General features: G+C 35.0%; 1 protein-coding gene across 1 annotated transcript in view; it reads left to right on the top strand.

Moving 5' to 3' along the window:
• GBE1 (1,4-alpha-glucan branching enzyme 1) overlaps nt 1-17,036 on the top strand; it is a 276,317-nt gene extending 259,281 nt beyond the window's left edge. The window contains exons 15-16 of the mRNA XM_034657790.1: nt 8,186-8,303; nt 16,246-17,036. Coding sequence (XP_034513681.1) covers nt 8,186-8,303; nt 16,246-16,302 — 175 coding nt within the window. The 3' untranslated portion in view covers nt 16,303-17,036. The remainder of the gene's footprint in view (nt 1-8,185; nt 8,304-16,245) is intronic.
• Nucleotides 17,037-17,494: the final 458 nt, after the last annotated feature.

Genomic DNA, 17,494 nt, shown 5'->3' with positions numbered 1-17,494 from the left:
ATTTTTGTTATATATATATATATATATATATATATATATATATATATATATATATGGTTTTTGACTAGTCATTTTGATGTTCTATGCCTAAGTTCAATCATCTGTATAAAAAAGCTAACTTATGAGGTTGGTGATTCAGGTTTTTATATGCTGACTTTAGTAAATGTGTAACCAATCATCCACTTCAACTAACAAATATATAAAGTGTCTATCTCCAGGGCTCATACCAATCAGTTATTCACTTTAAGAATTAACTACTTCAAACTGACATGCATGTGTTTTACTATTGTGACTTCTCCAAAAATGAAGGAAAAAAATCTCTTAAAATGTCCAAGTAAAACTTTATAGATAATGAAATGGGATTGTGTTAGAAGGGAAATGTTAACTCTATAAAACAAGGAAAGAAAATCAAGGTTAGTTTTTTATAACTAAGGTAATATTAAATTACTTCTTCAGGTTTAGCAAAAGCATGCATAGATCAAAACCCAAGAAGGATACAGTTATATTCCAATAATGAAAAGATCCACTCAATAAATGTGCCAGGGACTAATCTAGGGCCTAGGTAGCAGGGAAGTGAGGGGCGGGGTAGGTAAAGGCAAAAATCCCTTATAGAAATTGTATTTTAGTAAAGGAAGACAGAAAAATGAAATAGGTTTATAGTGTGTTAAAGGTTGATAATGATGTGCTGAAAACCCAGGATGTGTGTACAAAGAGGGTATGGGGAGGTGTTTAGTTCTCAGATCGGGTATTCAGAGGTAGGTCTCAATCTCTCTCAGTACCTTGAGGAGATTTTTCTTTTTAAAAAAAAGTAATAATAATACCTAAAATTTAAAAAGGCATCTAGTTCTCAAAGAGTTTTATGTACTGCCTTAATAATCTTTAATGTTAAAAATTTTATCTAATAGGAAAACTTTGAATCCTAGTAAGAATAAAGAGAAGGGCGTGGAAGTATGGGTCATTAAGAAAGGAGAGGCTAAATTGGGTATAAAAAGTAAGATAGGGAATAAATAGACCCACTTGCACATTTTCATCACTTAAGACATCACTTTAAATGATCCAGGGGCTATAATAATAATACTATAAATAGCTAATAATTTGAGAACTTTCCCCCACACTAGACACGGTGCTAAACGCTTGAAACACCTTGCTTTAGTTAATCTTCACAGCAACCCTCTGATATGGGCACCTCGTTTTTAACAATGAGAAACTGAGCCACGAGGAAGTTCAGTAGTTTTCTTAGAGACACACAGTTAGCAATTCCCAGAATTGGTATTAGAACGTAGTTGTCGGACCCCAAAGTGCATGGATGTACCCACCATATTTTCCTGTCGTAGGTAGGATGTTTCTCCTATTTCTAGTCTGTCTGCAAGACATAGCTCAGATGATACTTACTGCTTATAATTGTCATTATTTTTCAGGGACTTTGAAGTTTCCAATTATCTTTTCCATTTATATATGTTTCATTGGATTCCATTGAAGGCTGTATTAGAGTAAGTTTGGGAAAAGGTGTTTCTTTATAGCCTAAGTCAAAATTATTTTGAGTTCAAAAGCACAGTGTGTTTGTAAAAAATGTTGAATCTGCATGGTCAAAACTCATTTAGATGACAAAGTATGTGGTTATAGGGTGAATACAAATCTTATTTTTTCTTTTTCAATTCTAAATAATTGCTATTGCTTCATCAAATAATTGAATTTACAAATTCTTTGGGTAATCCTTAATGGCACAGACAAAAAGCAACAATTTTAGAGGAAGGTTAGGCTAGAAGTGTGGGCATAGTTTTTCATTATTAAACTTTAACTGTGGACATATTTTTTCATTATTTTTCCTTGAGTTTTTGAGAAACAATGATATTTTTTTATTTCAAGTTATGTAATCTTCTAGGACAAAGAAAAGTTCCTAGTTGGGTTAGTCAAAGTATTCTGTAAAGTATTTAGAATAATTTTCCTGTTTGCATAGAGAAATATGTGGTACTCAATACTTAGTATTATCATTCAATTTGCTATTTACTGGTGTATGTTATTAAGCATGCCTAAACATAAACTAATAATCTGCATGAAAATTTATTTCAAAAAGCATAGCAATACATTAATTAACATGGTAGATAATATTGGAGCCTCTCATCCTTTGAGGTTGTTTTATTGCTATTCTGCATTGTATAGTTTCTCAAAATTTACAGCCAAGGAAGTAAATTTGAAGGAATTTTAGTTAATTGCAGAAACCTGATGAAATGAGCATATCCTAGAATATACTAGAAATATACTTCTGTTTTGTACATAATTAAAGTATGTGGTTGTCATTTAAGCTTTTAATTAAGACAGTGCTCACAAACTTGAATGTGTATGTGGCTTTTTACAAAAAAACCAAAATATTAATATGAACTGATAAGAGTAAAAAAGAAAAAAAAAAAAGGATTGTTCCCTTAGAGAGAAGTTGTGATGTTTGGCATTTATTAGATCTTAAAATACAATTTGGTTATATTCAATAATAAATTCCCTTATTTATTTTCACACTACTCTCTGTTTTAATTTTGTTTTAGAAATATAATATTTAGGGATGTTTTAAAACTAACATAAAGAAGAGAAAAAAATTTAAATGGGTATTTTCTTTTCAGTGGATATTTTCCATTGAAAGTAGCATAGTCATAAATGCCACATTGCCATAAAATAGTTTTGAAAAAATAATTAAAATATCAGAATTCCACCCCAAAGATACAGATGTAGTGAAGAGAAGGGCCATATGCACCCCAATGTTCATAGCAGCGTTATCCACAATAGCTAAATCATGGAAGGAACCAAGATGCCCTTCAACAGATGACTGGACTAAGAAACTGTGGTCCATATATACAATGGAATATTACTCAGCTATCAGAAAGAACGAGTTCTCAACATTTGCTGCAACATGGGCGGCACTGGAGGAAATAATGCTAAGTGAAATAAGTCAAGCAGAGAAAGGCAATTATCATATGATTTCTCTCATCTATGGAACAGAAGAACTAGGAAGATCGGTAGGGGAAGAAAGGGATAAAGAAAGGGGGGGTAATCAGAAGGGGGAATGAAACATGAGAGACTATGGACTATGAGAAACAAACTGAAGACTTCAGAGGGGAGGGGGGGAGGGGAATGGGATAGACTGGTGATGGGTAGTAAGGAGGGCACGTATTGCATGGTGACTGGGTGTTATACGCAACTAATGAATCATTGAACCTTGCATCAGAAACCAGGGATGTACTGTATGGTGACTAACATAATGTAATAAAAATATATATTATATATCAGAATTCCTTTTCAATGATGAATTTTTAAGTTAATATGTATTTTAGATCGCAGAAGTAAATGTGGGAATGCATAAATCGGACACAACACGCACACCTACCCAACATTAAGACATATACAGATTCATTACAATATTGGCAACACATCACAAGTCTTCGCTACTTTTGCATTTGGAAAAAGACCAGAGAGAGCAACTAAGAGGTGTAATGTATGGCCCCGTGTATTGCCTAGGCCTAACTTAGCTGTACTTATAAAATAAAAGAACATCTATTTAAGATTGTATACAATTATAACTGAAGATTTTGTGGATTGCAGCTGGCAATAAATAAAATTCAACTCATGAAACATAAAAAGAGAAGGATTATGTTGGAACACTGTGGCTAGTCCTGTGCTAGTGGTGGTTTTTAGATTGTTAAAAATACAAAATTGTCTTTGCTCTCCAGCCCCTCCCTGTTCTTACTGTACCAGATGTTTGTTCACGGTTCCTTAAAATTTCATATGGAATATTTCCTGCCTTTGATATAGATTCTTTCTCCTGGGATCATTGAGCTTCCAGAAGTTATTGCAATCATAATAATATGGGTTGGTTGCTTAAAGAATCAGATCTGAAAGTAACGTAATAAGTGCATATATTCTAAGTTGTACATTTTTTTCACATTTAAGCTTGCCTTCATTTGGGATATGTCCTACAATAAATGGCATGGTAGTGATATTTTTTTTCTCTTTATTGGGGATATATAAAATAATTTATCTTAAAATTGATGATGCCTTAGATGTAAAGACAGATGGTAACTTACCATCTTTGCCATCTTTATGGTCACCTAGTGACTGGAGAACCCCTTTCATTGTCACTCAACTTGAAACCTCAGGGGTTGTACCTTACAATAAATTTCCTTAGCTTCATCAGCGGGAGTGAAGTGAGTTTAGTGCAGAATGATATAAATGATAGTACTTCTTACATCAAAATCCTTATACTTTGAACAGACACTTTATCAAGTGGCTGAGCAAACACAGCAGCTTTTGAAGTATTTGAAGAGCCATTGAATTTAAGAGTCTTCATGCCTTCACTCTTCTTTAATCTTATTAGTACAGGTCTTCAGAACATGGCTCTTTCTTGGTTCAAATTTAAGGACATAGATTATACAATAATGCTTAAAACTTCTTATCTATTTCAACCTGTTGGTAGATATATCAAATACTTAGGAAGCTCTTGAATTTAAAATAAGAAGAAATCATAATATTTTTAAATGACATTCAAATGGATAAGGACCTATTTGATCTCTTTTGTAGAAAAAAATCTTCATAAAATAATTCCATCATTCTTTCATTTTTTTTTTCTACTGTATTTTCCCAAATTGAGCAAGGTAAAATTTTTGGTCCAATATTTTGTATTCACCAACAAAATGACCAGATGAACCTAATGAATAAGAATGGGTCTAGAGCAAATACAGTAAATGTCAGATATTCAGACTCCAGAAGGAATGTTAAGAATTCAGTCTTTTAACATCAATCTTTTAAATTTAATTAGGTTAATCATTTAGATGAATATCACTTTATCTGCTTTTTAAATTTTTATTCCTCTCATGTCATATTCATTCTGGCCTCTTTATCCTAAGAGTCTCAACTTTAGAATTAAACAAGAAACAGTTTATAAGAAGACTTTGCCTGATTCTCTGTATAAAACAGGTGCCCAGGTGTAGAGAGTAGAGTAATTAGATTACATTTGACTGGTGTGTGCATCCCAGCTCTGCTACTAAACTGGTTATGTGTCTCTGGGCACACACATTCTCCACTTCTGCTTCTGCCTTATTTTTCCATCCAAAATCTCATTGCTATATCTATGCCCCTCCATTCATACTCTGTGAGGTTAGGTCTTGTCTTTGTCCATCCTTCTACCCCCGACCTCCAGGTTAATTTTCTTGGTTGTCATACTGTTTCTCACCAATCTTCAACATTCTCATACTTAATTACCAAAATAAATCTTAACAGCCTAACCCAGCCTTCAAAACTCTTTAGAGACCATCAATCCAACCTTTCCTCCTTGGATCTGCCCCTCATTGCATATTGCTTTCTGCTTTATATGTAGACATTCAGGTGCATGGTTGTCTCTCCTTACAGCTATAAGTTGTATGTAAATTAAGACCATATCTTGGTCATTTTTTTTTATCTTGCACGGTGCCTTATACATTTTGTGTACTTAGTACATGAGTGGGGGAATAAAGATAACTTATTCTACTTTCCTCTAATACAAAAATATGAGATATGGAATTTGACCTTTCTTGGTGAATCAGAATTGTCCTGAATGTTGCAAAGATATATTGAGAACGTCTTAAGAAAAGACATTCTGTTAAGTGTCAGGAGGTAGCTATGAATGAAAGAAGGCCTTTTGAGGTATCCTGCTAAATTTATTCTATCTGCTATGAAATTAGAAACCATATTTAAAAAATAATTTAAAATAAGTGTAAATTGGCTCAGAGTTGTATTTTCAGAGAGATGTTCTTTAGTGAAAGATGGGGGTTTGCAGGGATTTGGGTGCTGTCTGGGTGTCCTGGTGTGTGTGTGTGTGTGTGTACATGAGAAAGCAGGAATAAAGGGATGCCTGAACGAGAGACCGGAAATCCATCAATCCAGGTGCTCAAATAACCGCTTTAAAATTGTTTTTCTAAGCAGTGTCTCTAAAAGATGGGTTTTCTAATACTCAAATAATACGTGGTAGTAATTCACAATTATAAGCCTCCTCCACAATTATTACTTTTAATCTAGTGTTTTAAATTATTGTAATTTCTGGAGCTCAAGAGTTGCTTTTCTAAAGAAAGTTACTGTATTGCCTGAGTAATGTAGACACAGGGCTGGGTAATTCCAATAGTGGCCATGGCAGAATTTTTCTTTAAATTATAGATCAGAGAAATAGGTCCAAACTGATGTTTTAAAACTTTCATTCTGGCTTTTGTAAGCTTTTGCTTTATAACTACAAATTACATATATTAAGTGAGTAGATTCCAACCATCTTATGTGTGATGATCCCTTTCAATGTCAAAAAGAAATGGATTCTTTTATAACAACTGTTCTTTCAGTATCCTTGATTGAAAAAATATATAAGCAAAACCTTACTCTAAATCTTGTGACTTTTTAAGTGAATCTGCATTTTATTAGTCAAAAAAGATGCACATTACTTAAAACACAGTATCCAATGTGTATAATAACATAATTTAGATTTCAGACAATGCCTGATGCAAATATAGATTCCCAGTCTCTTATAGTAACATAATTACTCATTCGGTGAGATCCTTATAACAACATAGCCTCCAGTGAATATCAACCCACAGGTTGGGAACCCTTGCTTTTGATGAGATACTTGCTTTCTTCAGACACTACTACCAATTATCTGTGATTTTAACTACTAATTGATACTCTTTCGAAAGTTTTTAAAGTATTCTAGGACATCAGTCTCTAAAATATACTCATTTTTGTTCTTGTTTTTGCTTTTTGAATATTTGTACAAGTATTTAATGAACTAGGATGAAGAACAAAAGCTAAACTTTAATTTAGCAGTTTCGTTCCACAAGGCTTCATTTATTTACAGTGTCTCCGGTTATTTATTTTCACTACCTGTGTTTCGCCATTAAATGATTTCATATGCTCAAGTCATTTTCAGCTATATTGAGTGACTTTAGAATCTGCCTGTGCCCAGTAGTCATCTTTTGAATCTCAATCAATCTTTCTCTGTCTCTCTCTCTCGTTAAACACTAACATTCTGATTATCAGTTTGAATTTGAGTCAGAGCAGGCTGACCTAGATTGAGTGAAATGGAACCACCCCTCCCAGCAAAAGTTCCTTTAGCGAGTTTGTCTGCATCTCTTACCCAGACAGAGGTTCCCGAGGCATGAAAATGATCATTGTTTGTCACTGCATGTACTTCTAATGTGATACTTTTTAATGAAAATATACAAACATTTCTGAATTAAAGATTTATATACCAGAGAAAGAAAACACAAAGCACTTAAATCTCTTTTTATCCCTCATTAGGCTATATGTACTGATGTACATTTACTTAAGGAATTTTGTATTAAGTATCATGTCTAGACATTTAGAGCATAATAAATTTGAACATAATAGCCATAGCTTTTATTTTGTTGTAAATACAGTAATAAAATGTAGCTAATAACTCACCGAAAAACTCCATGTTAAATTGTAGCAGACCGTGTGAACGCAAGACGAATCTACGTGTAACATGGATGGATAGTATGTTTTCATATCATGTGCGTTAATAGCAGGAGGAGGCCTGCTTAGTTCTGAACTCTTCAGACCACACATGGACACTTGGTTCACTTCTGTGTTCCTCACCTTGATAACCTGGATCTAGAAAACTGGAATGAAGCTGGAGATGGGGAAGGAGTAAAAAGCCGTATCAAATGAGAAATTCTTAAAGGTTCTGGGATTACATTTAGTATGTATTTAGTAATAGATGTGGAGGACACATGGAGGTAGCATAACTATTATTAAATATTTGCAAGGTTACTATATTTTGAATTTATTCTTTATGGCTTTTCCAGGTTGAAAGTGCCAAGAAGTCAAATTTCCGTTCACTATAGAGGTGAATTTCTAATGAATGGAATGGGTTGTAATAAGAGAAAAGTAGATTCTCTGTTAATAGGTACAGTCAGTCCCAGGTTGGATGATCAAGTGATAAGCTGTGGTAGGATAGCAAGGATCCCATGGGTGTGTGGACCAAAGTGTCTCTAACACCCCATTTCAAACATGAGCATCTCTGAAATATTAGAAAAGAAATGGGTATATAACAAATCATGATTTAACAGTGTTCAGAAGACTCACTTTTAAATTGCTATCTCAGAACATACTTTATAATGTCTCATTTCACTCCTGAACCATTGTGATTCCTTAAAAGCTGTACATTCAAAATTGTGCTAGATACAGATGCAGCAGAATATGGAGGACATCAGAGATTGGACCACAACACCGATTTTTTTTCTGAAGATTTTAAACATAATGAGCGTCCCTATTCTCTTTTGGTAAGTAAGGTCTTTAAGATCTTTTAATTACATTTTCATTTAGCCCTTTATTTTAAAAGTGATGTTTTTGTGCAAAGAAACAACTCTTCAACAAGTAAGTGGCGTGTAAAAAAACAAAACAAAACAGGATGGGGTTGATGGAGAACAAGTGAGCTGAAACATTCAGAGGTGGCATGCTTGGTGCTGGACTGAATTTGCTTTTGGAAAACTGATAGTAAGGGTTATTTGGTGGACAATTGGGGGAGTTTGGATATTAATAGGAATAAAAAATAATTCTCAAAAAATAAGGGGAAGGCATTTTTTCTACTTTTTATGCAACGATTTACTTCCCTTCTGTTCTTGCTTTCTGTATAATATTTTACATCCAGCAGATTTCTACATTATTGACTGTCTAATGAAGTTTAATTTAAAACACCTTAAAAGGGTCTATAAAAATCTTTTTTTCTTTCCTGCAGTCAATTAAAGACTGAATTTATTCTACTTGTAAAATTTTCTGATTTCCTCATATCACTGAGGAAAACATTAAATTATATAACTGATTTTTACTCTGTGTTGTTAACACATATGAAAGAAGATTGCTTTAAACTACAAGGTTTCAATTCTTTTAAAAATGTAGGTTTTAGAAACTCTCCACATTTGGAGGAAGAATTTTTTACTTTATGTCCAGATGGTAAGCTTGATCCATATATCTATATTATGTATTTTTTTTTCCTTTTCCTGGTTAGTCCTATACCACTCTCCCTCTCTCTCCCTCCCTCCCTCTCTTTCACACTCTCATTTTCTTGTCCTCTTCCTCTTCTGTCACTCTGCCTCAGATACACAGTTTTTCACCATGGAAGGTCTTGGATTAAGATTTGTCTCCCTTCTGTGAGGCCAGGATGTATCTAAGGAAGGTATAGATAGCTTTATCACAGCTGTTAAATTCTCTTGTTTTCCAAAAATTTAAGCATAAGTCAAAAGGGAGAATCTGTAAGAGACCCCTGGTTCTCTCATTTTTCTACTAGAGTCTCACCTCTTAAAGTGGTGCGAGTACATCACCATGTAAATCACCATATTCTGCACAGAATCAGCTTGCCAAAGACAGTGGCATCAAATAAATTGAAAGAGCAGAGATGAGCAAGATTGAGTTGTGGGTTATAGGCTCCGAGGAAGGTGTAATGGCCACAGGAGACGTGAGTGTGACCCTAACAGTCTGTGTGTGCATCTAGGTGGTGATGATGGTGACACTTATGTAGCTTGAGATACAGACATAGATACATATGCATTTTTAAGAGGGAGGGCTTAATGGTTCTATCAGATTTTTTCTACAAAGAATATTGTAGTTTGTCAGAACACTCAGTTTTGCCAAGTAAAGATTGATAAAAATGTCTCTGAAATGAATTTTTTTAAGGTTTTATTTATTTATTTACTGTGAGAAAGAGCATATAAGTGGGGGGAGGGACAGAGGGAGAGAGAAAATCTCAAGCTAGCTCCACGCTGAGCGCGAAGCCCGAGGTGGGGCTCAGTCTCACAACCCTGAGATCATGACCTAAGCTGAAATCAAGAGTCAGATGCTCTTCCAACTGAGCCACCCAGGCGCCGCTCTGAAATAAATTTTTAAAATTATCTTAGGGGACACCTGGGTAGCTCAGTTGGTTAGGCATCTGACTCTTGATTTTGGCGCAGGTCATGATCCCAGAGTCCTGGGATCGAGCCCCTCATCGGGCTCCCTGCTCAGCAGGAAGCCCTCTCCCCCTGCTGTGTTCCCTCTCTCCCTGTGTCTCTCTCTGTGTCAAATAAATAAATAAAATCTTTAAAAAAAAAAAAAGTAACTATATACCTCTTTTCTTTAAAAAAAAAAAAAAAGAAGAAGATGTTCTCCCAATTTGGGGGAAATTATAATCTTAGGCAAGGGCTCACAGTCTTTGGGGATGGGCAGAAAATACCTTGCCATTCTTTCAATTTTTGTAAGAGTAAAAATATTCTATCATAGCTAAAAGAAGCCAGCTAACAGTGGCAGCAACAGTCAGAAGATTATTTTGCAAGTACTAATTGAATTTATCTTGCAAATAAGGAATGCACAGTTCTAAGTTAGCAGGTGGAGTGGAGGGTAGCACATAAGCGTTGATAACAGGTAGAGGAATACAGTGCTGCAAGCACCTGAAAAATAGAACATAGCTTAACCACTGCCTGTATTAGAATCTGATCCAACTTGGTCAAAAAGGTAATGATTAGCTCTGTCTTTCCCAGCAGCAGCGTCTTGTTTCAGTAATTTCAGGTGCTTCAGGAAACACTCATTTAAATGTCTTTAGGCTCCAGGTGAAATGATCACTGGTTTTAATATAGGAATAAGGGAGCCCAAATAGACCAGAAAATCCAATAAAACATGTTCCTTCTTGCCAGAGTGATCCTTTGAAGAGCCAAAGGAAAAAAAAAATCACATTAAAAAGCGAACCTATTCTAAGAATGCCTCATTATAAAGGGATTCTTTATTAAACTAGGTCATATGTGCTGGGATCCAGTCAGGTTTCCTGGACTGTAGGTACTCTAGGTCTCATTCCACCACCGGCAAGAGATCACTTTTGCCTCCCACCTGCCTGGAATAAAGGGAGAGAAGAAGGCTTCTTTCCTTCTCCATGAAATTTCTGCCCATCATAACAAGTACACAGTATTTACTAAAGCTTAATTTGCAAGCTCAATAATCCAAAGGATCTGCTGAACAAGTGTCAAATCTGTTTGCAACGATAGTAACAAATAGAGCTTGAAGGAATTTTAAAATATGAGGGTGTCTTAAAATAGCCATCCAGGCTGCTGCATCAGCAGGTACTGTTCCAGCATCCTCCTTACTATGTACTCCATCAGTTGAACCTGGGAAGCCAGACGAGAACCGTGTGTGTACTACCGTTGAAACGTGTTTGCTAAGGTCAGAGTAGCCTGCAAATGCCAAGAAGCGACAGGGCCAAATTTCTCCTTTCTGCTTTACTGGCAATTATTGGAAACTTTATTTTAGCACACTCATTCCCTTTATTGGTTTCTGATAGAGGAACATATATGAACTTACGTGTTACTTATATGGCAGTCAGCACACTGGAAGCAGGGAGGCTTTCTTTCCTTTCTCCGGTTCATAAATTCAAATTCCATGGCACAAATGGAAGAACAGATTATTGAACCTAAAATGAATGTTTCCTTTACAATAACTCAAGTAATCTCAAGGGAAATATGAGTAAGACAGTAATTTTAGCATTTATTACTTTGCCAGTTAGGCTCCTTATCATTAAGAAGTAGATCTGTTTGTTCTTATTCTAAATTTGGGAATTCAAAAGCAGACTTTTGGTTTAAATAGGGAATTCGGCGTACATGTGTCTTCTTTATTGTCCCTCAGTTGTAAGTGTTGGAAATACAATTTAGCAATTGGGAAATGTTTTTTGCTCTATCCCAAATCATGAACATGTTTAGGTTTTTCAGATAAGAAAAAAATCAAACTTGATTCTTAAAGCTTATTCTTTTCTAATATTTCTAAATGAGATAATATAGATTTCTATGTAGAAATATTTATTAGCATCACTTTTCTCTTAGCCTAACACAAAATAATGAATTAGAATATGATTTACTTTTTTCTCAGAAAATATTTTATGAACTAAAGCACATATGTGAAAATTAAAATTATTTTATATATCAAACTTATTTTTCAAAATAATTTGTAACTCTTTTATGACAAATGTGTATATGTAGACTATTAACGGTCTAATGCCCTTTTCATCAAATGATGTTATCACCCTTCAATTATGCACTTTTGCTAAATTTAGCAATTTCTGAGAAAATTTAAAAATTATTTTTTACTTAAAAGTTATTTTAAAGCTTTCTGTTTTCAAATTTTTGACACCCTCTTTTCAAAAATCATATAATTAATTTTTGCAACTCAATTATGATCCTAGAAGAACATAATACTTTGGATGTCATAATATAGTAGATTATTGTGTGATCCATTTTGGTTTTTTGTTGTTGTGGGTTTTTTTGTTTTTGTTTTTAGCCATGTTAGTGTTCAGCATAGTGATTAAGTCATTAAGGTAGTCAAAATAACTGGGTAGATTAGCATGCATTTTGCCTCTCTTAATAAACGAATTGGATTATACTGTGGTGTTCTGATTCCTTCTGAAATGTTGACTAGAAATATAGCTAGAAAGAATGAAATTCATGGCCATGCATTACATTGTCTCATATGTTCTTAATATGATCCTAACCACAAGATCTTTAGGGCTTAATGGCGTACACATGGGCATGGTATATATGTTGATCAGCATATATTATCTGTGATGTACATACTAAACAGTGTTTCTATATGTGTATTTAAATATAAATTGTTTATATTTAAATATGCTTAAATATTTTTATGTTTAAACCTACTTAAATTATCTTCATATTTCTTTTCACTTGCTGTATGAATCAAAACTATTTTTAGAATTAAAATTATAAAATGAGTGTTACAGAGCCAATACTTAGCACTAAATTATAGAGCCCCCAAACCGTTCATGTCTGTAATTGTCTCATCATAGGGATTAGTTCTGATTATCTTAAATCCTTTAGTATAATTGGTAGTCATTTCCTAACCACTAAGAAAATTGATTTACATACTCAGAACCCTAATAAAGAAGAAAACTCAAAATTCCATAAATAGCCATAGTTAAGAAAAATCACTTGCTTGGGGAAATTCTTTCATGTTGCCTATACCGCAAGGGCTCTAGAGCAACATAAACACATTCTAGTAATTAACACTGCAGTGAAAAATATAATTACACAATATTCCCATTAATGATACTATACAATTACCAATGGAAGGTTTCTGAGCAGATAGTGTTAAGAGGTCTCTAAGTGTGACTGGAATTGGCATCATAAAGCTCCTTACATAAAATGACCAGCCATCATTTAGTAAGAGTTCTTGGAGTATTTTTTAACCATTAAAATGCCCAAATAGGAAACTCAATGCATATATTGCAAGCCTTGAACTTCTTATGTCATCCCTTTTGTTTTACTCTGACATTTGAGTGATTAAGATACCAAAAGATCACAGAAAGGAAGGTTGTTTCCAAATTATAGGTTTATGGTTTTCATTTGTATTTTATTAATGAAATTAGTTATGAGGTTATGAATCGAACAGAGTAGATACCAAAATCTGTAGGATTCAAGTAGGAGATTGATGTGACCCATCCTGATAGATCACTGTGCCACACTGAGCAGAGACCTGTCATTATTTTAGGTCTGACTTGTTTGTTTCCTTGCATCTGTCTGCAGAGCCTTGAACTTATCTGAATCCTTTTATATGCATATAAAACCACAACTAAAATTAGAGAAATGTTTTTAATGTAAAGGGAACTGAAATTCTTTTGTCTAGTCTTTGGTGCTACTGAAAAATTTAGATTGCTCTTCAGTTTTAAAATGCTTAGAACAGTTCAGAATCATTCTATCATGACCTGCTGCCCCAGTGATGAGTTATACCTAGTTTCTATGATTCCCCAAAACTACGCACATAGAATAGAGTAAGTACAGGGCAAACTCCTTTGAAAGGGCAGAACACTGTCTCTCGACTCCTGCCTATTTTAGTTAAGAGTTGGAGAGGGAATTGGTTGAACCTGTAAATTATAGGAAAAATAGAGGGAAACAGATTATGGCATTGACACGAAGGGTTTCCCCACACTGAATGACTGCAAAGACATAATATTTATCTTTTGGAAGTACTGGAAGCAAATCAAACTATGCGACATTGAGCTACCCAGTGACTATTGGCATTTGTGAAATTTTTTCTCAGATGATGATGATCATTTTCTAAAATCACTATTAATGGAATATTAGAAAAACTTCTCTAGTTACTACATTCATAATATAAATTTCTTTTTTAAATGCCATCATTTTACAACCACTTTAATCTTTATTGTTCAAAACTAACCAACTCTATTAGTGTATCTGATCTTTTTTTTTGAATTGTGAGAGTTCTTTATCACAAAAACCTTAAGGGAAAACATTGTGTTCATTTGCAGAGTTGAGATGTATTGGACATACAATAGTCTCATTCAGTGAAAATCAGCTGTTCTGTTTCTTTGTTGTTTTTTTTTCCCCTTAAGCCCTGCCTGCTTTGCATTTTTCATTCTGGTTCTAAACTATAAAATCTTTTTTTTTTCTTTTTTTAACCCATCAGTCAGACTTTCACTTAAAGATAAAATGACTGAAATAATAAAATCTTCACAGTGTCAGAAACGGAGAGATACTGTCACAATGACGGCAGCAGTCTAACATTATTTTTACTGTTTGTTAACAGTAAATATGTTATATGTAAAATACCACATAGATAAACATCAAGGATCACTTCTCGATTTTATAAAAAGTATTTCAGATATAAGTATATTAAAGAATATCTTACGATATATGCACATATTGGGCCCACCCACTTTTATTTGTTCTTTTATTCATTGTTCACTATTTTATTTAGTCATCATTGGCACCTACTTTGTCCACGGGTACCTACGAAGAGTTAGAAATATGAAGACATAGGGCTTCTGCCCTTGTAAAGTTCATAGTCTGGTGGGGAGGACAGATCATAAACCCGAAAAAAATCGCAAATTGTGTTAGATGCTCAGAAAGAAATTAAAATGCCCGTTAACCAGAGAACTTGGATTCAACTCTTATTTCTGCCACTTACTAAGTGTGTGTTGTTGGGAAAATTATTTAGCTGCCGCGTGCCTGCATTCCCTCCTCTGAAAAATGGAGGTGACAGCAGTACTGCCTCACAGGGTTGTCACAAGCATTTAGAAACACTGAGACTGGGGCGCCTGGGTGGCACAGCGGTTAAGTGTCTGCCTTCGGCTCAGGGTGTGATCCTGGCGTTATGGGATTGAGCCCCACAACAGGCTCCTCCGCTAGGAGCCTGCTTCTTCCTCTCCCTCTCCCCCTGCTTGTGTTCCCTCTCTCGCTGGCTGTCTCTATCTCTGTCAAATAAATAAATAAAATCTTTAAAAAAAAAAAAAAAAAGAAAGAAACACCGAGACTGATGGAGGGCTCATGCTGAGCACTTAGTAACTGTTACCTGCGGTTGTCATTGTTTGGTGCCTCACCATACAGAAGGGAAAGCTGGGACCCAGAGAGGCAAAGCAACACAGCCAAGGTTGCCCAGATTAAAAAAAAAAAAAAAAAAAAGGAAGAAGAAAAAGGAAGCAAACAAAAATGGAGCTGTCATAGAAAACCAAGTGGAGAAGCTAGCCCACCTAGTGTTGTCAAGGGTGTGGAGCTGCAACTTTTTAAAATCAAGAAATAAGGAACTAACAAGATAAAGAATATTCTGAGCAGAGACCCAAAGGAAGAAAAGTCCCTCTGTGGGCAGAGCCTGGTGTGAGGGGAGAAGAGACTTCCCAGCAGGAAGGAGTGGAGTCAGGACCCTGCAGGGCGTAGAGAGGATGCGTATTGTATTTTAAATATGCTTAAATATTTTTAGTTAATATTTTGACTGGTTTACATTGGGGAGGGACCTAAATACCCTTAAGATCCGTTATATCACCTTTAAAGTTTAGTTCTTAAAATGACAGAAGACAAAACTGGATGACAAATAAGAGTGTTGGTATAGAGCAGTGTTCTGTGTATTACTTTTATTCTCCTGAATAGGATACCATTGTAACCTTAGGGCAGCCTCCCGTACCACCGGAGAGTGCCTCATCAGCGCGAGTGTCCTTTACAGCCCTCGTGTCTGCAGAACCTTGGGTTTTGTAAAGTGTATGGCGCCCTCTAGTGGTGATTGCTTCAAAGGAGTCTCACGTAGATGCCAGGACGGCTGAGCCGTAGACTGTCTCCTGGGAGCCCGCAGAAACGTAAAGATAACTGTAACTTGAAGCAAATGTGAGAGGGCATCATGTCCTTTTGACATAACGTCATCGTGTTCAGAATTTCTTTCAATTGCACTGACATGATTGTGTTGACTTAGGTGTACATTCCAAGCCGAGTGGGCCTCATCCTTCAGAATGTGGATATGCCCAACTGAAGAGATGGAGTTTCAGCTTCACCGGAGGACGTGTGCTTTGTTTTCCTGTTCTCGTTGCCACAGAGCTTGTAATGTGTGAGCTTGCAAAACACAGTTGTCTAGACGAAACATCAGACGTCTGAAATTTAGTATTGGCTTATGCAAATGAATGTCAGACTTTAAGTAGGGGGGGTATATTTTTGAAATTTTGAGGATCCTGTACTCTATTTTCCAGGCGTCTGAGCAGCTAGGATTCTCAAATGAAGCATTCTATGTAATGCCTTTAAACACCTTTACTTTCTAGGCCAATATTTGATCCTTAAAGTTCACATTTGAATTGTGTGTCATGTATGATGATTTCTGTTGAATGTATACAGTATTTTTTTAAGATGAATATTTGGTGACTTTATTTGTTCTAAGTTGGTTTCAAATACAATGTAATATCTTGGTTTCAAATACACAGCACCAAGGTTGTTACTATGGTTTTTTTTTTCAAATTGTGTTTAGAAATACTGTAATAACTATGTAGTAATAATATAAAATTAAGAATTGGATCAAAGATAATATAAAGCCGTTATCTGTAACCTTGTCCATGCTTCATTTTGCCTAAGTTTTATCTTGTAATCTCTGCTTCACTTAGTATCTTGGTGGATGCTGATATTTCCATCTTTCTGAAGACCTGAATTGGTAATTGTAACATTTCAGAAAACGTCTTTTACTTTCAGTCAATAAAAAAAAATGCAGATTTGCCTTTGCTAATGTTTGCTTTGTGGTACTACCATGGGGACTGATTTAGAATGAACATTAAAGTGCTTATCTTACCTCTGATACCTTCCCCATATATATGCACACTTGCGCAATGGGCCAGGCACACGGTTAATAATGGTTTTTCTTTAGGTACTATTTTGTAATGTAAGATTATACTAACCAACTCAGATATCCAGGGTACTCTGCAGCTATAAATCTGAACACTTTCAGACATTGAATTAACTGTCTCAACTCAGTGGGGTACTCAGTCATGAAGTTGCCAGTCAATTCACTAACTAGTAGGCCAGGGGTCTAAAATCAATGATACGTCATTCATTCATAACTGAGAAATGATGATGCATTTATAAGACAAAGTATCTGTCACGTTTTTTGAAGATCTTATTTTCCCCTTTACATTAACACATTAATAGTGACAGCTTCTTTTGTTTTTTAAAGACTTTATTTA

Source organism: Ailuropoda melanoleuca, chromosome 1 (assembly GCF_002007445.2).
Source record: "Ailuropoda melanoleuca isolate Jingjing chromosome 1, ASM200744v2, whole genome shotgun sequence".
NCBI lineage: Eukaryota > Metazoa > Chordata > Mammalia > Carnivora > Ursidae > Ailuropoda > Ailuropoda melanoleuca.
The sequence above is the reverse complement of the archived record's forward strand: the minus strand, read 5'-3'. Positions and strand labels throughout refer to the sequence as shown.